The sequence below is a fragment of the Sarcophilus harrisii genome, chromosome 3 (genome assembly GCF_902635505.1).
Source record: "Sarcophilus harrisii chromosome 3, mSarHar1.11, whole genome shotgun sequence".
Lineage (NCBI taxonomy): Eukaryota > Metazoa > Chordata > Mammalia > Dasyuromorphia > Dasyuridae > Sarcophilus > Sarcophilus harrisii.
This window is the reverse complement of record NC_045428.1, coordinates 424,225,211-424,251,561: the sequence shown is the minus strand read 5'-3', so window position 1 is coordinate 424,251,561 and position 26,351 is coordinate 424,225,211. Positions and strand designations below refer to the sequence as shown.

At 34.2% G+C, this 26,351-nt stretch overlaps 1 protein-coding gene across 7 annotated transcripts in view; it reads left to right on the top strand.

The window, feature by feature from the left end:
- The window catches only part of FMNL2 (formin like 2), a 350,157-nt gene that overhangs the window by 171,537 nt on the left and 152,269 nt on the right, over positions 1 to 26,351 (top strand). For all 7 annotated transcript variants that reach the window (XM_031960660.1, XM_031960659.1, XM_031960661.1 and 4 more), the window contains exon 2: positions 23,564 to 23,647. In XM_031960660.1, coding sequence (XP_031816520.1) covers positions 23,564 to 23,647 — 84 coding nt within the window. The remainder of the gene's footprint in view (positions 1 to 23,563; positions 23,648 to 26,351) is intronic.

Genomic DNA, 26,351 nt, shown 5'->3' with positions numbered 1-26,351 from the left:
ATAATAGGACAAATGATACTCCACTTTAGTTCCCATCCTCTGTTTTAATTTGATGGCTTTACAGACCTTAATTACACAAAAGAGGCAATGTGGAAGAGTTATTGGAGAGTTGGGTTTGAATAATGAGCCAGGAATTCTTGGCACCTACTGACTATGAAATCCTGGGCAAGTCATTTCAACCTTAGTGCTATAATAGGCATATTGTAGGCACTTAATAAATGCTAGTTGACTTGCTGAAATGAGACAATATATGAAAAACTGTTTGGAATGAATGAATTAATTAAGGCATTTATTAAATGCTTACTATGTTTCAAGTATTCTGCTAAGAGCAGGAGATATAAATTCAAGAAAGTTCCTGTTCTCAGGAATTCATACTTAAATTGGGGAAGATGATGCATAAAGTTAAACTGCAGAGTGAATTAAAAGGCTTAGAAGTAGAAAGGAGTATAGCATGGTAAAATATATCATTAGGTAAATGACAGTGCTCTGTGGTCTGGTGGGTATAGAATCAGTAAGGATGATAAATCTTAGGATTCAGTAGCAAAACAAATATTGTCTTATTAGTCCTCTGTCAATTAAGAAGGCCTAGAGTTTGTGACTTTAAATTCATTAAGGTGATGTTATATGAGGAGATGTGTTGCTCTTACTAACCTACAGCCCCATTGATCTGGCCCAGCTCCCTCAGAAGGAGGAATTAGTGAGGAAGGAGGAAAATCTGTGAGGGAAGTCTGATGCTAAGTCTTCTTACTACCCAGATCCCTGAAGGGGTCTGGAGGAGCCAGCTGTTGTTCTTATTTCACCTAGAAGAAGCACTGGGTAAAAGTGAGATTGACTGTATACTAAATTCATCCTCTTGTTTGTGATGCATGTTATTCAGCAGAGACTCTGACAATGTTCCACAGGGAGTGTTCTGATTGTAGACTTTTCTCTTTTGGACTTCTCCCCCACCCCCTTTACATTTCCATATGCTTTATATCATAAAAACGTATTCCTGACTTATGGAAAACTTGTGGTAGAATAGATCAGTCTGTATCCTACTAACTTTTCTCTGTGTGTCCAGACCCAAGTCCAGGTGGCAGGATATGGTCTTATTTCCAGTTACGTGACAGCTTTGTTTAAGTGAACTACTTAATAGACAATTGTTATACACCAGCAGGATGTTTCTGCTGTTCTTAGCATCCAGAGCTCAAGTGGTCATCATTATTGTGCATTTTTCAGTTTAATACAGTAGGAAAAATAAGTCTCTAGCAAGCTTCAAATTTTATCAAGAACTGCGCTTAAAGTTTTAGGAAATGTTTTTGTTTTGTAAGTGGAACTAATTTATGTTTTAAAGACTGCTTCATGAACAGTAATTTAATGAATTTACCTCAAATTGATTTTTTAAACCACTACATTTAACTTATGAAACTATCTATATGATAGCTTTTATCTACATTCATATTGCAAGATATCAACTTTAAAAACATGCCTGTTTTGCAGGAGGAATGTCTTCTATCTTGAAAATATAGTTTTCTATGCTGATCCAATTCTGCTGAGTTAATATCAAAAAGAGCTCAAGAGAGCTTTATGGAACACACAGCTATTCTAAACTAACCATCTATTTTCTATTGACTCCAATGAAAAGTTGGTGTAGGAATTCGTGGCACTAATGACTGAAAGAAATTTCCATAACCAACAAAGGAGTAAGAGTACTTAGTTGGATTAGTAGTACTTTTGTATGAAATAATGGGACATGATACTACAAAAAAAAAAAAAAAAGATTACAGTTGTGCACTATTCAGATTTTGTTTTTTCAGGTATGTTTATCAACATTTCTGTAAAATTGTTTTTGGACCCTATGGTGGCCCCATCTCTGTAGACTTTTTGCTAGAAAGGCAGAAACTGGTGATTGATTGAACTTGAATTCTGAGATGCACTGGATTAAGCTGATTGGGTGTCTTCACTAACTCACCATGGGGTAGTTCCTACAGACTGCCTAAAACAGCTCAAATCAAGCCTCTTGTCTCCATGAGTAATGGGATTGGGATCACAGATGTCCTCTGCACTTTCAGTCTGAAAAGGGGAGGAGAGATGGGAAGACAAAATCTTTAAAAAAAAAAAAAAATGAGTTTTTTTGAATGAAAATATTTAACCACCTCTGAAATGCAATCTTCTGTGAGATGCATATTGGTAATATACCCAAATTGCCAGGTGCATTATCTAGGCCATGATCCAAATATTCCAGCCCCTGTAAGTTGCATTGGTCATGGAGTCCCTGGAAAAGACATTGATAATGAACTATATACTATTAAGGAAAAAGAAAGACAAAAAAGAGCACATTTCACACACATATCTTTCCCCAGATATATGAGATACAAGCCTCAAAAATTCCTTCCTACTTTCATTTACTGTGAATTATGAAATAATTTTTTAAAAATGCAGAAAAAAAGTTCATTGTCACATTCCAGATCCCTGGCATATGATTTTATTGATAAACCTGAAGTTATGAATGCCCTGTACTACAAATGTTTGTGACCATATAACCTATCCATGAAATAATGGGGTACTTTTGCAGGTATCCCAGATGGGATTATAGTTCATTGGAAATTATAGTTTGTAGCTGTCTGTACTCATGGCAGAGAGCTGCATATTTTAACTAACAGGTTGAGGAAGGCAAGGGCATAAACAGTTTAGTGTTTCTCTGCCAGTGGCATAAAACTGACTTCCCTCCTTGCTTCTTTTGCTTTGAATGAATGCGTATTTTAGGGTGGCACTCTGTGATCTGCTGATCAAACAAACCAGTGAACCTGATCAAATCACTGGACCACTAGCTGCAGCTAACTTATTTTTGCTGCACAAAGGTTTAACTTTTGTGTGCATGCGGGGGCTAGTTCTACCTCTGCTTTTTTCCCCCGCCTCATCTAAATCCATAGACAAAATTTAGTTTAGGCTTGGTAGAAGTTGTATCTCTAAGAACTTCATTTTTTATACATATAGATGTGTGACATAGAGACTCAGATTTAAAAACTTGTCTGTAAAAGAACAACTTTAGGGAATATTTTCTAACCATTTGTTTTTATTTTGTTTTTTGTTTTTTTTTTTTTTTTCCATGTAGCTTTAATTTCTAAGATTTTGATAAATAACAGCTGGGGTGTCCAAAATAATGTAGTTATCATGCAGGCTTTCGTCTCTTCTGGCTCCTTCTCCCCAGAACTTTGTCTTTATCTTTTTGTCACTTATCTCAATTCTGCCCTTAAAGAGGACTAGTGCTTGTAAGATGATGATATTGTGGATACAATGACCCAGAGGTTGTATATCAGAGGTTCACTCTGTGCTGTTATCCACTTTTTAAAATTCACAGTTATTTCAGTGTCTTGACATGTCATGTAAGGTTAGGCAAAAACATCTTTATTCTTTTTCCTTAAGAGAATGAATTTTGCTGAGCCAGTAGAACAAATCCTCCCCCTCCCCTTAATTGTCATATGACTGGTTCTTTGGGGACTTTGTGAGAAGGAAATCTTTGTATAATTTTTTTTCTTCTCAAGGGAGATTGATGTTGGATTTGAGAAAACTGGCCAGCAATTGAGCTACTTAGGAAGAAAGTACAGTATTGTTGAATATTAAGTGCATGTTGAATGAAGAAAAGTTTGAAAAACTTTAAGGAAAGGGAAAATAATAATTTACTGATTTAAAAATACATAGTAGCAAAGAGGTAGGGGTGAAATTCTTTAAGAATTAATGAAGAATCAGAATGGTAAAGTAGTTTAAAAGTTGAAGGATGGTACTAGTGTTTTTCCCCCTTTCAAAAAATAAATTTTTAAAAATAGTAAGTTGCATTCGGTAGCTGCTTTTCTTGATTAATTTTACTCCTGTAAGTAAATAGATAATCATACAGTTAGCACATTAATTGCAAGTCAATATGCAAATTGCTATTGAAAGATTCTTAAAAGTTCTTAAAAAATAGTTCATTCCACTTCACTTTTAAAGTAGACAACATTTCTTACTTCCAAGACTGTTTACATAATAACTGTGAACTCACTAATGGTACTGAAGTAAATATCATCCTAGCATTAAATGCTGATTATGGATCATTCTTACATCCATACATTTATAAGAATCTCAGAAATGTAGGACCAATTTATTTTTTTTCCATCCTTGACTTGATCTTGTTTTCCTGATCAATACTACCTCTGAGTCTGGTTTATCTGACAGTGCTTTTAATGAAATGCAGATTTTGACTAATGAGGTTTTACAAAAATATTAATATTGAGATCTTTTGTTTTCACAAAACTGAACTGGACAGTGACTTTTTGGTTTATATAGCCCTGTAGTTTGCTTACAAGAAATTAAAGTTGGTGATATTAAAAGACATCAAATTTACTCTTTTGCAGCATAAGAAAAAAAAATCAAGATGATTGAGAACTTAAGAAGGCTTCTAATAAATTCACTCTTCTGGGTTTGAATAGGAGCCATTTGATTTCCTGTCTAAGAGTTATGAATTAAAATGAAAATACACAAGGAATAATTGTGTTTGAACGATTTATTAAGAAAATAAATGTTAATTTAGAAGGGAAGTCTACTTTCATATCCTAGTTATCTGCTAAGTTTTAAGAAAGAAGTTTTTATGTATAAAAGGAATATAAGTCGAATATTCTCTTGTTTTGTAGAGATTGAATTTCCTCTAAGTCCAAGTTTGAATCATTTGACTTGGATGCATCCTAGTATTGTTTATGCTTGAAACATGAGTGTGCCCTTTGTTGAGGCTTAAAGATTTTAATTTGTCGTCCTACTTCAATAAATTACAGAAAATTGCTCTGCATTTACAGACTTCATTAATGATGCTACTACATATACTGGTGATATTTTAATTTTTGACAAATGCCTAAAAGATTCATTGGTCTTTTGTGAAAGCTATAATCAAATATTGCAAATATATTTACTTATTTTCTACTAATTGACTAAATGAGTTTGGGCAGATCATATATACTGTTGGCCTTAATTATTTTATTTCTACAATAAGAGTTATGTTATGATAATCTCTAAGGTCTTCTTTGGTTCTCATTTAATCAATGATTCTATATATAGGAAAAATCTAAATTTGCTTTATTACTCTTATATATATTTTTCACATACTAACTTAAAGCTTTAAGTTTAGAATTTGGATACAAATCTTCCTGAAAACAGTAATGTCAATAGAGTAGGTTGGATTATAGAATCAATGACTTAAAGCTGGTCAGATTGATATAAATGACAAATTAATTTTTTTTTTCTTTTAATGAAAGACTGCTCTCCTTCCCACCCTCATTTCCTTAATAAAACTGTTATTTAAATTTTTATTCTAAGGGCACTTCTTCCCTGTGTACTGTACTGAGGATATATATATATATATATATATTTTTTTTTTTTTTTTTTCCTGAGGCAATTGGGGTTAAGTGATTTGCCCAGGGTCACACAGCCAGGAAGTCTGAGGTCAAATTTGAATTCAGGTCTTCCTGACTTTTCAGCACTGGTGCTCTATCCACTATAGAGCTGTCCCTGAAGATATATTCTTAAAGGGGGCTCAGAACAACTATCTTAGACAAAAGTGGGGCCCTCTAATATCCTGTTCCAGTCTTACTAGTTGAAGCTTGTTCTTTTTGCTTACCCACAGAAAGAAACACTGGGTCTATGTATATGAACAATTGAGTCACTTTCCTTTGTATATCATTGTATATCAAAATAGATATCCTGAATGGTTGGCCTGCCTAAAACTACATCAACAATATACTAGTGTTTCTGTCTTCATACCTCTCTTTCTAGACCAAATTAAATTTTTGTGTTCATTCTTCATTACCTGCCTTTGCTTCCATTTTTTGTCTATGTCTTTCAAAATCTAAATTGGTTAAGTTTTTTACAACAGTCTCTAGATGGCTTCTCCATTTCTTATTGGAATTGTTTTTGTTTTCATAATTTCATTCTTGAAAATTTCCCCTCACTCTTGGCCTGAATTTTATAAAGCTTAGTCCATGGAATCCTATCCTTCCTCTGAACCCTTTGAAATATTCTATTTCAAATCTAGTGTACATGCCAGGCCATGTCTGCCTTGTTTCTTCTCTGTCATGAATTCTAAGATAGTGTCCATTTCCCCCCAAGGTTCCCATTGTTTTTACTTCAGCTATCATTTCCTCTTGGTTTGTCAATCAGGTCAAGAATAGAAGTTTTCCTTGCTGCTTCCTATGCCTTCTGAAGGTTGAAATTATCATCAAAGTAAGCCAATAATTTATTAGCTGCTTTGCTTTGGTCAAAGACAGAACTCAGCAGATGTTCAGATAATGGAAGGCCCAAATTGATGTTATGTCATGCCTTCATCTCTGTCTTGTGATGTTTTTCTAAGCTTCTCACCTGTATTCTTCTTTTGTGCAGATACAGACTATTTCTGACAATATTGCTTTTTTTTTTAAATATTGATCTTCATCTGAATACTTTTTGCTGTGCTTCCATCCTTAGATTTCTGAATTTCCTCGCTTAACTATTTCTTTTTAACACACAATGCCTTTTAAATAGTGTTGAAACCTTTTGAAAGCATATCTCAGTCATAAATTGCATCTCACTGAATCTCAGTTTTAACAATGAGGTCAAATTTGTCTCCTTGTATTAAATTCTCCAAGTTAATTATGTCAAATTTATATAGAAATTAAGAAAGTATATATTAACATCTATGTCATATTATATTAATACGACATAGATTAATGTATTATATTAATCTATGTTTTTATATCATTTATTTTGTTAGACATTTCTCATTTCTATTGTAATCTGATTTCTTAGACACTTTGTTGACTAAAGGCTGCCATGAGTTTGATATTTTTGTAATTCTAATTCACTTTTCTCATTACTTATAACATTTGAGATTTGGAGTTTTAATGAGTGACAATTTTCTTACAAAATACTGCTCATTTCTACTGTTCATATTTTTCTTATTATTATTGGAATACAAATTGATAAGCTATAAAGGCACCCCCTTCCTTTCTCTTCTCTTTTTAATGGAGAATTCAAAGATTAACAAGACATTAAGCTCTTAGATTTTATAGAATGATGGGGTAGATAATGCATATATAAGCACTGATATGCATAAAACCTATAATAGATTCTGTAAGAAAATAAAGGAAGCAACCTTTCTGAAGACATAGCCTGGTATCCCTTCCTGTAGAAGTATAGCTATGGTTTTTGAAGACCCAGAAAAGAAAGTATTAGTCATAGATGTCCTTGATACTGTCAAATAATTCAACATCAGAACTTGCAGGATTTCATCAGTAGAAGTGACATTAAAGAAGAGGCTTTTATCATCTGCTTTGTCAGTATACTCCAAGAACCATGGGATCTTTCTATCTTTCTATCATTCATCATAATGTAAGCTCCTTGAGATCAGAAACTGTCTTTTCTATTTGTTTCTCCCTATACTTAGCACTGTGCTTTGCACATAAATAGTAAATGCTTTATTTCATTCTAGAACAGTAGAAATATTAAAAGAAAGCTGCTTCACCTAATGCAAAGAACAATTAATTCAAGTCTCAGCTTAAAAGTTATATGATCAAGGGCAAAAGTCATTTAATCTCTTTAGCTCCTGATAATGTTTATAACATTTGAGGGATCTGGGTTGGCCAGATCATAGAGGATGTAGAAGGAAAGTATATCTGGAAAATTAGAGCTAGAGTGAAGTTTTATTCTGGAGGATTTTGTCTGCCAGACTTAGTTTGGACTTGCTTAGAGCATTGCTGTAGTTACTACATGCTCAGAACTTCTAACAGGAGTATAGGATATGATAAAGGGGAGGAGACTAGAGGGAGAAAATCCAGTTAGGGGGCCACTGCAGCAGTAAAGATAAGAAGTAACTCAATGAAGACCTGAACTTGAACAGTGGCAGTAGGGATGAAGAAAAGGATACATTGTGGAAACATTTTGAATCCATTGGTGAATGAAGATGGAGGATGAGGGGGAGAGAACAGCATTGAGGGTGGTTCCAAGGGTTCTAATGTGAGAGAGGATGATCAAAAGTGCAGATAATTTTGTTTTAGACGTAAGACTATGTGATGTTATGAAAAGAGCATTAGATTTGGAGTCAGAGGAGCTTGGTTCAAATTTCAGCCCTACCTCGCAATGTCTATGTGATTAATCTATCTGACTTTAGTTTTATCCTCTGTTAAATGAAGGGGTTAGGTGGCTCAGAGGATAGAATGTCTTTACTAGCTGTGTGACCCCAGACAAGTCACTTGGTCTTGTTGGTCTCAATTTCCATGTCTGTAAAATGAACTGGAGAAGAAAATAGCAAACCACACTAGTAATCCCAAATGGGGTCACAAATTGAAATGACTAAACTAAAGTAGAGATTGAGCTACTTGTTCTCTAGTTCTTAATATGTGATCCTATGAATATTCGTGTACTCCACATACAACTGCAGATATCTAGCAAATAGTTGGAAAGAGATTTAGAAGTCATTCTTTTTGTGGTGATAGTCAGAGACATAGGAATATCTGACATTACCATGGGAGATATTATATATAGAGAAAAAGAAAGTAATGACAAAAGGAGAGATGAACCAAGTCATTTCCCTTTTTAATAAAATCATGTCATATTTTGCCCATTCAAAGAGTTAACTATAGTTTTTGTTTATATTTCTCCCAAAAAAACAAATTTGTTTGTCAACATTCACTGATAAGTATCTAACTCAACAACTAAAATAAAGCCAAAGAATCTGTGAAGTAAAAGGGGGTGGAGGGGCCCTGGGGCCCTGGAGAGAACTTGGTTTTTAGTATCAGGTTTCAAAGTCACTTTTAAGAGTGAAAGTATTTTAGCTATATTGGTTTTTTTTTTTTTTTTTTTCTCCAAGTAAATTGTAAAGTCTTTTTCATTCTCACTTTTCACTGGGACTTTTAGCTATTTCTTAATTTTGTTTTGTTTGCATCTTGTGGTTAAATTCTTAGCAGAAGGAAAAAGAGATCTGAATAAGGGAGTCAATCTTAAGATTACAGAAAGCCTTGAAGAAACAAAGCAAACACTAAATATATGGGACATGGCTGAGTTGTCCAGCATTACCTTTGACTGCAATAAGGTTTGATGTTTCTCTTGCCTGGCAATTTAGTTGGGTGTGTTGCCCCCCTCCTTGAACAGAGATATAGGTGTAGTAGTGGAAAGAAGGAGTGGAGGGGTATCAGAATGAAGAAATTAATTGACCACCAGAGTATTTTTGGTATCTCTCCAAATACATAGAGCTGTTTTTAGAAAAGGACAACTAATATTATTTTGTTGAAAACAGAACAAGTGTTTCCACCCCAAGTGCATCCAGTGGGTGGACTTACTTGAACAATCCAGGGTCATGTCCTCACAGCCCACTATCTGGGTTTGGCCAACAGAAAAGCAAATGGATTGGATAGTCTTCCTTCTAGTCTACCCCTCCCTTTCCCCCTCTCTCTTTGCACCCTGCCAAACTTGGCCCTTGGAACTGAAGGATTCACAGCTCAAGGTTTGCTTCTGAGAAGCTAGATGCCTGCAAATATAGGTGTGCACATATCCTGGGAAAGAGTTTGTTTTTTTGTTCTTTGCTGTGGTTATTTCCTGTTGCCCTTTGGTGGCCCCTGCAGTATAAATGAGACCATCCTTCCTTGTCTCTGGTCCAGCAACAGAACATGCACTTTTATAGGGTTTTGGTCAGTGGAAAGAATACTCTAGGAGGGAAAACATAAAACATGGGGGTGACTTAAGTGACATTCACTTGATTTCCTGTGGATCCTAGCACTGGGTGGGTGCAAACAACAAAGACTGACCTTTCATGCATCAAACAAGGACTTCCTTTTTTTTTTTTTTTAATCACTAAGCTGTATAAGGATTTAAGTCCCACAATAAAGCAATTAGTTGGTTGAAAAAATTATATTTCACATTATACTCATAAAACCTGGCAACTTCTAAATTAAGTATTGAAAAAAAAAAGATTTTTTCTTTACTAGTGTTGTGCAGTTTATTTTTAGACAGTTTAATGCAGCAAATTTTTAGTTGTGGTAGCTGCTACTCGGGGGGGAGGGGGGGGTAAGGAAAATAGGAGTACTTTGGAAGTGTTGATTGAAGGTCATGACTCCATAAAACAAATTCAGAAGGTCCCTTCCTAGAAGAATGTAGTAGAGTTCAAAGAACATTGACCTTGGAGTTGAAGAGACCTGGTTTCTCCATTTTTAACATATGACCTTGGGCAAGTCTCATAACCTTATTTGAGTCTCATCTTCCTTGTCTGTAAAAAGATGGAGTTAAAGACTAAAAATTGGATTCTAAGTACTTAAAAATTTTTTTCTTGGATACACTTCAACTTAATTGGTTTGTTTCATAATCTATATATGTACACACATACAAACACACAGAGACACATACATATATGTACATGGATATACACACTTTTTTATATGTGCATATATGTATATATTTATATTATTCTGTGGAATCCATAGATTTTACCAGACTACCAAAGGAGGAAGGAGGCATATGTATATAGAAAAAATTAAGAATCCTGCTTTGAGATCCTCTTGTTCTGTGATTTTGAACACTTAAATGATTTATATTCTCAATGGGGAGATACTATACATAAATGAAACAGTTGGGCAGCAATATATTATCTTTACATGTTATAGAAGTTTAATAATTGGTTGTTGGATGAATGAGATCAAATCTACTGAGAATTGGAAAAAAATATATAGCCATGGGGCAGAATAGTCTACAGAGAGAAAGGAAGAAGCAAACTCAGCTTTGAATGATGGGTTTTAGATGGGGTTAGGTAGATGGCATAGGTATTTTAGTAAATACTTTTTATTACCACTAAGGTTAAGGGAGAAAAGTCAAAGGAAGGCTTTATACTGTAATGCTAATGTAACCATCAACCACTAACAAGTTAGTAGATTATACTTACTTTAACTAATCTGTTCCTACCTTAATGTTTTGTCTTTTTAAAACAGTCAAAATTATTAAAAGATAATAATAGCTAGTACTTACGTAGTTTTTTAAAGGTTTGCAAAACACTGTACACATATAATCTCATTTAATTATGTAACAATAGTGCTATTAGTCCAGCACTGACAATGAGAAATCATTTGTGGTCCCTCAAGTAAATTGTAGGTGAAATTGTATGGGGGTTTTATTATTGTTGTTGCTCTCTAAGAGGGAGTCTTAACAATTTTCTCAAGAGGCCAGTAAAAGACATACTTCAAATGGAATCAGAAGTATCAACTTCTCATTTGCAGATTGCTGACAGTGGGGTGCTAGAAACAGCATTCTTCCAACACCATTCATCATGTGTTACATAACAAAGCAGGTGGTGAATTTTAGCTTTTTAATCCCTCTCACCAATGGGAAGTAAGGATCAAAATTTTCAGCTATTGCTTAGCTATTGGGAAAAGTAGGAAACAGAAGAAAACAACAGCAGAAATTATGAGAATATTTGAGACTGGGATGACAAGAAAGCTGGACTTTTGTTTTTTTCTGTCTCTAGCACATTGTGATTTTTGTGAAGTCCCTTTACTTCTGAGAACGTGTCCAGACCTGCAAAGTGAAGGGGTTAATATGAGCTTTTAATGATCTCTTCCATCTCTGCCATTCTGTCTTCTTTGAGTATAAAGATAGTAAAGTGAGCAAGCAGAGCTAAGAGAAGGATTTGGAATCCACTATGTCTGTACATTTTTCTGCTCTGCTCTGTCATTCTTGCTTCTCCTCTAGTTGCATTTGTTTATGAACACAGACATGTAGTTCTCTCAGTACAGTATCCCCTAGCCAGCAGTTTATAAATAAATGAAAATTAACAATTGGCAAACCTGTTTCTAAAACACACCTCTGCTCCCAGCTCAACTAATTGTGGATATGAAATGAAGCTTTAAAATGTACCAACTCAGTCTAACAAGTTTTTAATAGATATCTGTTATATGCCTGGCACTGTGCTAATTCATGGCTTACTAAGAAAGGCAAAACGCATCCCTGTCTTAAAGAGCTCACAGTGTAGTGATGGAGACATACAGAGAGTGGGGGTTGAGGGGGAGGAGGAAGTGGAGGGGGAAATAAATTAGAGATCATCTCAGAGGTAAGGCATTAAAATTCAAGAAGATTGGGAAAATTTCTTGCAGAAGATGGGACTATAGTTGAACTGAGAAGACGACAAGGGAAGTCAGGAACTGGAGAAGAGAAGAGAATTCTAGGCATGAGGAATAGACAGTGAAAATGAGAAAGGGAATTTCTTATTTGTGGAATAGCCAAGTGGTCAATATTACTAAATTACAGAGTACATTTGGGGAAGGAGAAGAAGGACTAAATTATAAGAAGAATGGAAAGACTGGAATGGGCCAGATTGAGAAGGGCTTTAAAAACTAAACAAGATTTTACATTTGATGCTAGAGAAGTAGAGAGATACTAGGATGTATTCTATGAAGGGTAATGTTTGTGAAATAGTCAGTACTTTAGGAAGATCATCTTGATAGCCAAGTGGAGGATGTATTGGAGCAGAAAACTGAGATGCAGAAGACAACCAGAAGGCTATTCAATAGTCCAGGTGTAAGACAGTGAGGACCTGTATCAGGGTGATAGCAGTATGAGAAATGTTGTTACCAGTATTAGTGTTTTGCTTTGCATAGAACAGAATTCTGTTTAATTCTAACTTTTCTCCCATGCATTCCTCAATTTTAAGTAATTTTGGTTATGATAATTATAATTAAGATCTAGATGTGAGGTGAAAACCATATTTGCTTTAAAAAAATTTTTTTTTTGCACACAAGAAGCAGAGATGAATAATTTTAGGATTCAGTTTAGGGCAAAAGAGGGACATGATCTTGTTATGAGCCAATTGGTGGTAAGCAAGTAGTGCAAACTGTAGTGTACCCTTGCAATAATTTCCAGATCAAGAGCTCTAGAATTTGTAATAGAGCTATGTTTAAATAGTTACAATAAGAAATCTCATAGACACCAAGTTTGAAGAAAACCTTATTTTGTCTTGAACTTTGTCTATTTGTTTGGTGAAAAGACTGTCAAAGGACTGAATGAACAGGAAGCAATAAGTCAGGCCTATTGATGGCAGTAGAAAGTTAGTCAGAGGGAGACCAGATAAAACAATCCTTGTGAACTAAGAAGACACACCAAAGTATAGTGGAGTGAAGCTTAGACCTGGTGTATTTGGTTCTGATCCTGACCTTGATACTCATCCAACTCTGTGACTTTGGGCAGATCATCACCTTTCTGAAAATCTCAGTTCCTTCATCTGAAAGATGAACTAGATGAACTTGTTAGGTCTCTCCAATTCTACCATTTTGTGATTGATATCAATATTTTGTTACTTGATTATGAAACAAGCTATTCAAATAATGGTACAGTGGAAAGCATGGTCTTTGGAGAACCTGTTATTAGAATTTACCCCTGACATTTACTACTTGTGTAATGTTGGGCCTTTGTTTCCTTCCCTGTAAAAAGAGGAGTAGCTAAATACTTCACCTTAGATTACCTCTAAAATTGTCTAAGAATATACTTCTGGGTATACATTACTACTTTAGCTACTTTTCTCTTCCAAATGGCATATTCATCATCATCATCATAATGATAATTTTCTCATAAATCACCTTTATGTACTTAAAGGTCACAAAATACTTTGCCTTACATTATTTCATTTGATCATCACAACAATTCTACAAGGTAGTTCCTAACAGTCTTATTACTTGTATAAATAACTGAATGCCCAAGATCACTAAGTATTATTGTGTGAATTAGATCTTGAACCCAGGTTTTCTTACTTGTGATCTAGTGTTCTATCTACATTAGCACATTCTTCCTCTCGTGGAATTGCTTGAAATCTAGCATTAAAACAAACATCTTCGTGTATAAATCACATTGTTTGAATTCCTGCATGTATAATATTCAGCAACAAACAAGCAAAGATAGGATTTGGAATAAGAGGGTTTGGGTTCAAATCCCTTCTTAATAGATGTATGACTTTAGGCAGAAAATTTTATTGTTTCTTTTTGTTCTCATATGGAAAGTGAAAGGTTTGTAAAATATATTCGACCCTGAAGGCTCCTTTTAACTTTAAATTTTTGATTTGATTTGAAACATTTTTGTGCACAAGACATCAAGTTACATTTTATTATTCTCTGATGACTTTATATATTTCTTCTTCCCCTTTCCCTGCCCTCAATAGAGCAGGGCGTCTAAAACAAAGATTTAATTATCCTTTTCATTTATACTCTTCAGTACTTATTATAGTACTCAGCATGCAGTAGACATTTAATAAATATTTATTGTTTGGTATCTTGAATCTAAAAAGTTAAATGAAAAAAATTTTCATTAAAATTAAAAAAAAATACAGAAGTACATTGAAAATTAGATATTGAAACAGAGAAACTGGGCATAAAAATTCTTATTTCTGCTCCCATCTTGTTTGTAGATAATTGTAATCTTTATCTTGGGAAGTGGGGTGACAGTGGAATGCCTCTGGTATGGGTATTAACTTGGTTACATGGGGAATAAAAGAATATGTAGATATGTGGGAAAGAGAATGGTTGGCATTGGTCAGTATAAGGAAGAATAATGCAAATTGTGTGATCATGTTTTATAAATGATGAAAGTGAAATGCTAAGTAATTTGGTCCCTGGTTTCAAAAGTCTTAGCTCCTATTATTGCTCAAAATTGTGACAATTAGAGGAACCTGAAAGAAACTTAACATGAAGAAGTGAGATTTGATCTCTTTGACTTGAAATGAAAGAGATCAAGTATCCTTTCACTTCCTAATTGCTGTTTGGAGAGATAAAGGTGGGAGTTAGTACTTAAAAATGCTTGTAGTTTTCAACAGGTATTGGGATGACTTGCAGAAAATAAAATAGAACTTACAGCTGCATGACAAATGGAAAAGACTTTTTAGTATAAATAAATAAAATCTATAAGGTAGTATAGCTAGGATAAAGGACTGAGTCTGAAGTCAGGAAGACAAGGTATTCTACCAAGTCACCCAAGCTCCTAACACTGCAACCCCTAACAGTGCAACCAGTGATTACAAACTATTGCATTTATAGGTATGGTAGAACTTCTCATTGCATAGATGGTTTAAATAGTTCTCTTTCCATAGTGTGATTTGAAGGATTCTGACGGACTTAGATGTCACAAGATACCTCCTCACTAGTTCCCAAATTTCCTATGTATGTAGCACTGTATGTAGCACCTAAGCACCTAGGAGAATCCTGAAGAAACAATGATTAGAATACGTGTATTTTGATCTAGGGAGTGGGATCAGGAAGCTTTGGAAAATGGAAAAGAGATCTAGGAAGAGATCTGTTGTAAAAGGCCCAAAGAAAGCTAAAAGGCAAAAACTGAGAGCAATATATAGCCATTGGCATCGAAAAACAAATGGAGAAACCATGAAAAACAAATATTCTTCTACAAAAGATATTAACCCCATTGAGTGAAAAAAAGTGATATTGGTGGGTCTATCAATGGTATAAGAATCTTATATGCTGATCAGCTTCCCTGTAAAAGTTATTATCCTCCATGTTTGCACTCAGTTGTGTATTCTGAGTTCTTTAATCAGTATTTTTTAATGTATCTGTGACATGAAACTTCTTGCTTATGCTGACACTTAGGGATGAGTCTCCAGAGACATAAACAAAGTATTTCTTCAACTCCAAGACAAAATAATTTAGACTGAAACATTAACACTTATTTAACTTCAAATGAGACTTGATACTGACTCTGAGTATCTATATTTAGTATACACTGGCCAGATAATCCCAACCTTTGATTAGCTTCTTTTATTATAGTTCAAAATATGCTAATGTGTGGGTCTTGACTAAAGGGTTTTGCAAGTGTTTTCTTCTAGGACAAATGTAGTTTGCTTTGACTTAATAGCCAATACTCTCTGAAAGCTTTTCATCCTTCCCTTTTTTTCTCAACAGGCAGCTATATAAAAAAAGCTTACTTTATAGTAACTGTTTTTTTCATCGTAGTATTAGAAGCCTTTTTTTATATTATATCTATTTTGACAACTTATTCATTATTGTTGTTGCTATTCAGCATCACAGTGAAATTCTGTGATAAAAGAGAATTGGGATACAAGAGATGGGGAGGAAACTGCAGTGGTCATTTGACTATTTCTACTACTCTCTTCTTGTGCAATCAATTGCGGTCTGAAAGGGGCTTTTCTTTCTGATTAGCATAGTTAGTACACTGAATTAGAAATATGAAAGCAGAGTGAAATGAAAGCATTAAACTACATTATCTCATCTGTTGGGTCAGAATCTTTCACTGTGAATTTCTAGGGATATTTTTTACTTGACCCATCGTTAAATTCTCAATTTGATTGGCACAGTACATATTGAATTCTGAGATATTTGGTAAACAGTTATCTCATGAAAGATGTTATGTGGTTTATGAGCACTGGATTTGAAATCAGAAGAGGCCTGGGCTTGTAGTCTAATGCAGACACTATTTTTATGACAATAGGAAAAAACAGTTCTTTCTGAGTGAGCATAGTGTTCTAACGAGACCAAAGTTATGGACTTAATCCCATTGTCATTCTATTGTATATTCATAAATTGAATTTGTAATCTTGACTGGACAATCTATGGACCCAAGAGCAACTGGGCAAGACAAAGTGAATTGATCAATATTAAATTATAATATACTAATGGAAAAATAACTCGGAAAACATTCATATCCTGTAGAAGCACATCGACTTTTTGTATGAAGAAAAGCAAATACCTATAGTAAATTCCCATCTTTGAAAGAAACACAGTTCCATTTGTTTGTTTAGAAGTCAGAACATATTTTCCATTGAAAACAGCATTATTGTAATGGTGGTTAGGTTCCCAGGCCACCCCACAAGAGTTTATTTACCTTGTAACAAAGCTGAAACTTTTGAACTATAATAAAGCCATGGTTATCTAGTATCACACCTTCCAATAGCCTCAGGTATGCAGGCTCTGAAGTAAACAAATTAAGGTCTTTGTGAAGAAGCCGTCTCAACCACAACAATAAGACCAAAAGACCTGAAAGCTGTACTCAGAATTGTGACTATTTTATTCTCTTAACTTTAAGAAGAGTATATTCAAAGCTTGACTATAGCCTGTCACTTTACAGAAAATGGAGAAGTTAACATAATATAGGAAAAGCAAGAAGAAAGAAAAAGCAGTTCTGTAGTATAAATTGAATAGGCAGAGAACATATAATTTCATGTGCTTACTAGTAGTCTTTCAGGTCATCATTACAATGTACTGAGTCTCCAAAACTCAGAGTTAATCGATCTTGGCATATTAAACATAGCACCAGATTTAAAGAACAGCTTCCAATGTGGAGATTATCCTTTAACTTTAAACTTTTAGGCAGTGCTAAATTTTGCTCCCCAACTGTAGTAAGCAATTAATTCATCCCATACAAGAGCTACTTTCTCTATTCCTTTTTATTCTCAAACTATCCATGTTTTGCTTTTTAGCATGTCTAGTTCTACCCAATACTTATGTTTTTAAGTCACCTCAGATCCTTTTAAAAGTAGGAATATAATGTACAAATAATAGATCTTCAATTATCCAAATTTCTGAATAATTCAAAGAGAATATAATTATGGTAAAAGAAAAAGGATAGGGGAAAACCATCCCAAGTGGAGCTTGTTCTGAGATTAAGCTCAAGGAGAAATTTACCACCTGGTTCCTTTAGGGGTTTTTAGTAATGTAGTAGATATCTTTTAATTCAATTTTTAAAAAGTTATAAAATATTATTTGAATATATGCTTCTTGAAATATCAAATCAGCGCACAGTGAAGAATTTTTGTACGGGGCTGAGTTGATTTGGTTATGCTAAATTTTTCTTTCTGGTATTCTAACTTAATTAAGGTTATGGCTTAGAAAATTTTGGTTTCAGGACCTCTTCGCCCTCTTACTTTTTTGAGGATGTCAAAAAACTTTTGTTATGCAGGTTATAGCCATCAGTATTTTCTATATTAGAAATTAAAACATTTTAAAATAGCAGTAGGACTATTACATTTGAATAACTAATATAATATGAAAAAAACTACTTCCTCCTCAAATCCAAAATTTTATGAAAATAATGGTATTGTAAAAATGTAAATGTAAAATGTTTGACTCTTTAATATTTGGCTTAATAGCTGAATTCCCATATGTACTTCTGCGTGTACTTCTGTTATAATCTGTTTTTTTTTTTTTTTAATATTTAAGATAATTTGGTCTTGCACAGATAATGATTTGGAAAGGGAGCAGTATTATAGTAGGCAAATAACATCTTACTGTTATGATGAAAGTAGTTTCCTTTATCAAGTAGATAAAATAAACTTGTTAGATGATAGATCTCACTGACTTTACTTCCTAGCAGTTCCCTCCCTTTAATGTAGATATTCTTAGTTGCTGGTTAAAATGAGAACCAAATGCTTTAGATGTTAGGCATGAGTAAACAGAATTGTCTTTTGATTGTGAAATTTTAAAAGTATGATGTTCTTGCTCATAGGGAGGGACAATCTATTTCAGCATGGTTATAGGTAGACAAAGGGGATGAGGAGGTAGCCTTTTAGATTAAATTTGTATTTTCTTACCAAAAAAGCTTTGAATCTTTTAAATCCTTACATTACACTTGGTTGAGCACTCCAAATTCACAGCATAAAAGAGAAGCTAGAAAAATTAAGGACAAGTACTACTAACAGATCATCTCATCCACAAAGGAATCTCAATACCATCCACAAGAAATGACTGATTTTAAATATATCCAAGTTAGTTCCTGTAGACACTTGTGAGTTCACTCACTATTGTGATCCAGCGTTGTTACTATGTACAGTTCTATTTATTTAAATTTAAAACATTTTCCAAGTATAACCATTTTCCTTTGGGTATAAATGTTGTTGAACTGCTAAAAAAGTGTCTCACCATCAAGTTTGACTGCATCTTAAGACAGCTTCTAATAATAACGGAGATGTGAATAGCACTAACAAGTACTATAGACCCATTGAGAAAGCTGAAATTGATTTGCCTATGGTTAAGTAGCTAGTGAGAGCAGAATTCACATTCACATCTTCCTGATTCCAAGTCTACCACTCCATAACTATGCGCTATGATGCTTCTCCTACTCAGAGATAATTAAACTGGCTTTCTTAAAGGAGGATCTTTGTCTTCCTGTTTGTAGTAGCAGGAAAAAATACATGCTTCCATGCATAATGAAAGCTGCATTAAATCGTTTAAATGAAAATTAAAAGAGGGAGAACTAGAGCATAGCATTTGTATGGCATTTATAAGTAGAGATTTCATCTATCACAAGACTTATCTTGACAAGTTTGATTTAGTAATGTTAATTTTTTAAAAAGCATTAATATATATCCTATGACCTATATTGAGATTCTACAATTTGGTCCAAAGACCACAAATTTAGAACTGAAAGGGACCTAAGAGGTCATCCAGATTATTTTGTAGATTGGGAAACTGAAGTCCAGAGAGGACAAGTGATCTGCCAAAGCTTATACAGGTAGTAAATAGCATAGTGAGAATTTGAACTTAGGTTTTCTTATTTCAAATTTAGCATTTTCTGTATCCTATCTCCTTTCCTTCTTTCTTGTGAATAAAATGAGCCACAAATTGTGTAAATAGTTCTTTACTGTTTTCTCAATGAAAACATAAAATGATTATATAAATGATCACTCATGGAATATCTATCCTCAAAACCTGATTGTTCCTCATTCAAGATAACAATTTGGAATTTGGAATTTTGCAATTTGAGAAAGGGGAAGGAGAAAGTTAGCATAATATAGTACAGGGATGGCCAACAAATTACTCAGTCTTTAATTAGGGGAAGGGTTACCTTTTTTAAAGATAGTGTAGACTACACTTCTGTCTATTCCAGGGAAAAGTACGTTAAAAATTTTTTTAAAGATAAATTGTTTGTCCAGGATTGGTGTACACTACATTGTGCAGATTCTATATTGCTCCGTAAATCTACTGGCAAGCTATCTCTAAGGTTATTTTTTAAAGTTATAGATTATTGGTCAGGCATTTTGGGTTGCTTAGAATTGTTGACTTCAATTTGGAAGAGCTCTGGGATCTACAAAAAATGGAGGAACCATCTCAGGACTATAGGCTTGAGAAACAATTTCTTGGTAGAAGTAGTTGCTTGAGGATTTTTTTTTTTTTTTTTTGCTAAAGTGTTATCTTTTTGTACAAATTTAACCTATATCAAATTTCTTGCTGTCTTAGGGTAAGGAGGTGGTAAAAAAGGGAGGTAGAAAAATTTAGAACACAAAGTTTCACAAAAATGAATGTGGAAAATTATCTTTACTTGTATTTGGAAGAATAAAATACTATTGCAATGTTAAAAAAAAAAAAAAAAAAGTGCTATCTTTGGCACCAGCTGAATATTAAGACTTATACTACCTACATACTAGGATTGTTGTGAGGAAAGTTTTATTATTAACAGCATATCAAAATCTGTATTCATTATCGTCTGTTATAATTAATTCTAAATGCCCACTAAGATTTATTTCCATCTCATTTTGCTATGAAATGAATTGCTAAGTGCTGATCTTTTAATGGAAAATGTCAGGTAAATTTCACTTCTGGTATTTTCTTGATAACTTTTCTATGTATTTTGTTTGTTGGCAACCTTTATTAAGGAAGAGGGCTTGAAAAAGTGTAGTAAGGGAGCCAGATTAATTATGGTCTATATTGGTTAGAGCAGAGATAGTAGACAACCTGAAGCCATTATCTGGGAAGAAAATTAGACACTGAGTTGGGATAAATGGTATTAGTGGATGACAGGAATGTCACAACATCAGATCCCAGAGATAAGGAACAGATTTCTCAATTGACTGTCCTCAAAGAAAAACTAAACAGAAGGAGAGATTGGGATTTTGGGCAGAAAAGTCATTGCGTCTAGGTTCTTTTTGGACATCATGAGTATTAAAGCATTGACTGTGGACTTTTTTCAATTTGTCTTGTGGTATTTGACTGTGTGTGTGTGTGTGTGTGTTGTGTGTTTTAACATTCATACTTTGTGAGGATTTGGTGAGTAAAAAAAAAAAATTATGAAATTGAGTTGTGTGTAAGTATTGGCTCCCTGGTAAATTATCAATCATTGCTCTTAGTTTCTGGTAAGAAAGTTGCCCTATTCTGGATGAGATGGTGCTTCTAGGTAATCTTTTAGGTACATCATAGAGAGGTCACAATCCTAATAGACAAGGGTACAAAAATAGAAAAACAAGTTCTATACAAATTATAGCATTTTCTCTTACTTTTACTGCCTCTGAATGATCTCATTCTTGCTCCTAAAAAAATAAAAAAGGGGGAACTGTGAAAGTTTTGTTTGTTGTCTAGGCGTGTAGGATAAAGGTTGCATTTGTTCAGGAACATCATACCTACATACAACTATGCTGACACTTAAATCATTCAACAAATTTTATTCAATTTAAGATAATTGAAAAGTGGTACTAGGTGGCATTGAGAATTTAAAGATGACCAAGATATGTCCATATTCTCAAACTGTCTATAGTCTAATATGGAATCTAAGGCATTTTCTAGTCATATGTTATACATGGTAGAAATATAAAATTACTTCGACAAACATTCGTTAAGCACTTATTTATAAAGTCTTTTTCAGGTTGAGAGAAAGAAAAGATAAATTCTAAATTAAGGACTAAATGGAACCTCTGTGAGGAGATGGTATTTATGGGTGGATAGAGATGGGGTGGAAATTGAATTTCAAGTAAAAGGTATAACATGAGCAAATACTTGGAGGTAGAAAGTAGTATTTATTGAAGGAATGCAGGTAGTCCAGTTTGGCCATATCTTAGGGTATATAATGGTAAAGTAGTAGGTAATGAGATAAACTGAAGCCTGCTCATGGAAGGCCTTGAATGTTTTATTGCTTTGATGGAGTGGTTCAGACCTTATTCTGGGGATAGTAGGAATTACGGAAGGCTTTTGATAAGAGGAAGAACATCATGAAGGACTCTGCATTAGGAAAATTAAATTGATAGTGATTGGAAGGGGAAGGGAGAATTAAAGAATGTAAAGGCTTGAAGGAGGAAATATGGGGAGGAGTACATGTGTAGTTAAGAGTTAAATAGTTTTTAAAAAAAAAGAGGGGTATAATTATCCATACCCCATATGGATACCATATCCAATAATAATCCAATGGGTGACCATTTAGCTCAGTCAGAATAGAAAAATCTAGATTCTAGATTTTATGCCTTAAAGGACTACATATTATGTGTTCATAATGACTAGAGCAGAAGTTTTTATCCTTTTTATGTGTGTCATGAACCTTTTTTGGCAGTTTGGAATTCTCAGAATAATGTTTTTAAATATATAAATAAAATACACAAGATTATTGAGCAAAACAATTCTGTTGACATATAGTTAACAATGTTTTTTTTCTTTTAAATCATGGATCTTAGCAAAAGAAACCCTTGACCTAGAGCTAGGAGGAGTCTTAGGGACTATTCAGTTTACCCTCAATTTAAAGATGAGAAAACTAAGGTCCAGAAAGATTAAGCAAAGGAGTTTTTCTGTTTGGTCAGAGTCTGCAGTTTCAGTATGATATGGCTATTTTGAAAATATGTGAGAAAGACTAGACCAGATTTTGAATGGATCTGTGCAAATCTGTCATTGCCATTAGAAAACAGTCAATCGGGGATGGGGAGGGAGAAGGGAGGTGACATTGGAATCATTGTATAAAAGCAGTGTTTATGTACATTTCTCTAAGAATGTAGACTGATTCCCAAGGTAAACCTTCTTCATCAATGAGGCAAAAAATAGTAGCTGTTTGTCTTGGCATTCATCCTAAAGGAAATATTTTCATTTATATTCTAGTTGGCCAATGGTTTTGTGATCTCAGGGATGTGGATATTTCCACCAAATGATGTTCATCCTATGCTGCTCTTATCCATGTCTTCCCACAGATCTATCACAGGAGTCCACCCAACATACTGAAGCATTTCTTTTCATTTTCTTGAAAGTGTGTGAATTTCAGTAGACCCTATCCATCAGTTGGGCTACCATTAGTTATACCTTGGTTTCCCTTTATGATCAGCCTATGTATTTTATTTAATACCAATGTTTATTTTATGTGGGAAATAATACACAAATCCCCCTATATACTTCTTTAATGTTACTTAATTTTTTATTTCTATTGCTTACTGAAGGGCTCTGGCACGTTGAATTTCTTTTGGTGATTGTCTTTCTGTGAGGCAATGTCACATTCACAGAAGACTGGAATTATGGTATTACCATGACAAGGGGTGAAATTCTAATGACCAGTGAGTGGCAAAGCTGATCGTTTAAAAGAAGGAGCTTTTCATTTCCATTGTTTGAAACATCTGGCTCTTTTTTCAAACCGATAGTCCTCAAATGTCCTAATGTGGAATTTTGGGATTTGTCTCCATTTGAGGCCACTTGATGCTTAAATGGCTCCTTGTGGGGGAGGGTGTGCTTTGAGCAAACTCATTTGCCAGGAATTCAAAAGAAAAAAATTAAACAACCGCAATCATGTTATTTTGGTCTGCACTTCTGACCTTTTAGTCTGTTGTGGTATCTGAAGCATGTTTTCCCTTTCTTTGCAGAATGCAATGAACCTACCTCCTGACAAAGCCAGATTGCTGCGCCAATATGACAATGAAAAGAAATGGGAGCTGATTTGTGATCAGGTAAGGAACAACTCATTGTTTTCTGGTCAAGAAGAAAAGGGAAGAAAGAAAGGAAAAGCCAGATATCTTTATTGTATATATCTGTGATACATCAAAGAAAGCATGAATTGTTGTGTATTATGGCTTTTTGTCCTTTCATTGGACTTGACTTGTAAAAAGCTGGAAAATAACATTTCTTTCCTGCCTGGCTTTGGTTTTTCCTTTACCATGGAAAATTTTCTAGACATTTTTACTTGTTATTTACTTCCTGGATAACTTGAGCTAGTGGTTATTTCAACCAGTCTGCTATTCAGTTTCCTCATCTGTGAAATGAGAACAACGGGACAAGTCACTCTCTGAAGACCCTTACTGTTCTTACAGTGAGTCTATGAGTTTGATGTTCTTATTAGAATAATGTGTGCAGTATTATTAAAGTAAGCAGTATCACCATTATCCCTTCATTGAGGAGGGTTTTCTCATTGAAAAACAGTCAATTTTGGTACTTGTTTGTATGGACTGGTCAGATTGTTAAAAGCTTTTAGAGAGAAATTTTCTTAAAGAAATCAACTTGTGGAGGAAAGAAACACTGTTTAGTTCTGTTACATGAAGTATACACAGAAGACATATACACTGCCTGAAAAATTCTCTGGAGAATAAAATGATAGCCCTTAAAAAGCTCCTGTGTGTTTCTTTTGAGGATTGAATGCTAAAGAAATATTTTAAAAAACTTTTTAAAAGGTATGATGTTTCCTGAGTTGAAATCATGTATTCTTTAGAGCAGAGACTTAAAACTGTTTGAATTCATATAGCACTCTTCTTCTATAGAGCCCAAAGAAGATTTTACAGTGGGGGGAAGAGGGGAAGGGGAAAGAGAGGGAGAAGGGAGAGAGAGAAGGGTAGATCAGGATGTAATAAGGAGAAAGAATGTGTGTGTGCATGCATGTGTGTGTGTGTGTGTGTGTGTTTATACATACATATATTCCACCTTTCAATCAGATGGTATTTAGCGTAGAATATAAGCATTTTGAGGGAAGTGACTTCATATTTTTTAAACAATTTTATTTAACAATAAATATTTGTTAGCACAATAAACATTTGTTCAATTGAATTTCCACAATATACAATCCTGCAGTGATAATATAATGTGGTGGGTAGAGAGCTGGCTTTTGAGTCAGGAAGAATTAGGTTCAAGTACCATCTCTGATATATATAGGCAATGTAATCTGGATAAGTCTTTTAACCTTATAGTCTGCTTGTAAACTCTTTACACTGATGGAATCATAGCTCTGTCCTTTAAAAACATTTCTTTAGTGTAAAAAAATTTTTTTATCATACAACCAATTTGTTGGAAGTATGAGGAAACAGAAAAAAAAAAAGTATGCATTTGGTCTTTATCCTTGGGAGAAGTTATAATTAATCATCCAGTCAGGAAGCATTTATTAAGTGTCTTCTATGTGCCAGGCACTCTGCTTAGTTTTGAGGATGCAAACATAAACTCTATGTTCAAGGTTCTTATTTTCTCTTGAGGGAGACAACATCACACAAATGCCATAGGCTGCATAAATGTTACTTATGTTTTAAGAATGAGCATTCTTTAAGCAGAAAAAGTCGTAAAAATGGTAAGGGGAGTAAGGGAAACAGTGATTGAAACAGGGAATTGAGGGGAAGAGTTCAGTGAAAATGATTAAATTTGGCTCACTATTTAAGTCATGGTACATCTAGCTCTTCATCTATTCTATTCCTTCTCTGAATTCTTTATGTAGTACTTGATTTCATATTACCTTTGGGCTGTGGTTAAATGGCTTGGAGTCAGGAGGTCCTCTCATCTCCAAAGTGTTTCTGACAATACCACTGTCTTCCACACTCTGCTGCCTCTCTACCACACAGGCAATTTGTGTAACAATGAATAGTGTTAAATGTCAATGTGAGTGGTACACATAATAATATAGCAATTAGGCAAGATTAGACTTGAACTGTTGGATTTGACTAGGCAGGTGTTTGATGGGGGGAAGGAGGGGAGGAGTACAGAAAATACAGCAATAGAACCTTAACTATCTGGAAAGAGTCATTAGATCTGTATTTTTTTCTTAAGTTAAAAAGGCATTCAGGTTTCACTTCAGGAGAATGGGATTTAATTTACCTTATTATATCATTTGGATTTTTCATTTTTCAAGAAATTACAGACATATGAATCAAGCATTGGCAGATGTCTCCCAGTATCAATTAATGCTTCTAGTGGAGTCTGAATCTACCTAATAGAGTAAACTATCTAATATTTCAGTGGACTCTGCTGCTTAGATTTCCTAATTCTTTAGCTTGTTGTTTAATCAGCATACAATTACTTGAGTTTTCTTTCTTTTCCCACAATGCTGTATCATCTCCAGACTTGGGCCAGACACATTCAAAAAAGAATGCCTTTTCTTTCACTCTTGTCAGCAGCCTTGTTGACACGAAGCATCACTTGAACGTTCTCCTTAATTCGGGGACTAATGTTCCAGTCTCCTGTCATCTGACTGATTATGGTGCTCAGTCACAATGAAAACATATGCAGTGGGCTTCTGCTTTTGTGCTTCCATTCCCTATAATTTCTTTGTTGCAATGGCCTGGGCAGGTACTTTATGTGTTGTTTTCTCCTCTCCATAACTTACCATAGTTTATATCTATGCTAATACCATTACATAACTAATATCATTTTGCTTATTCTTTTCTATTAATTCAATTTAGT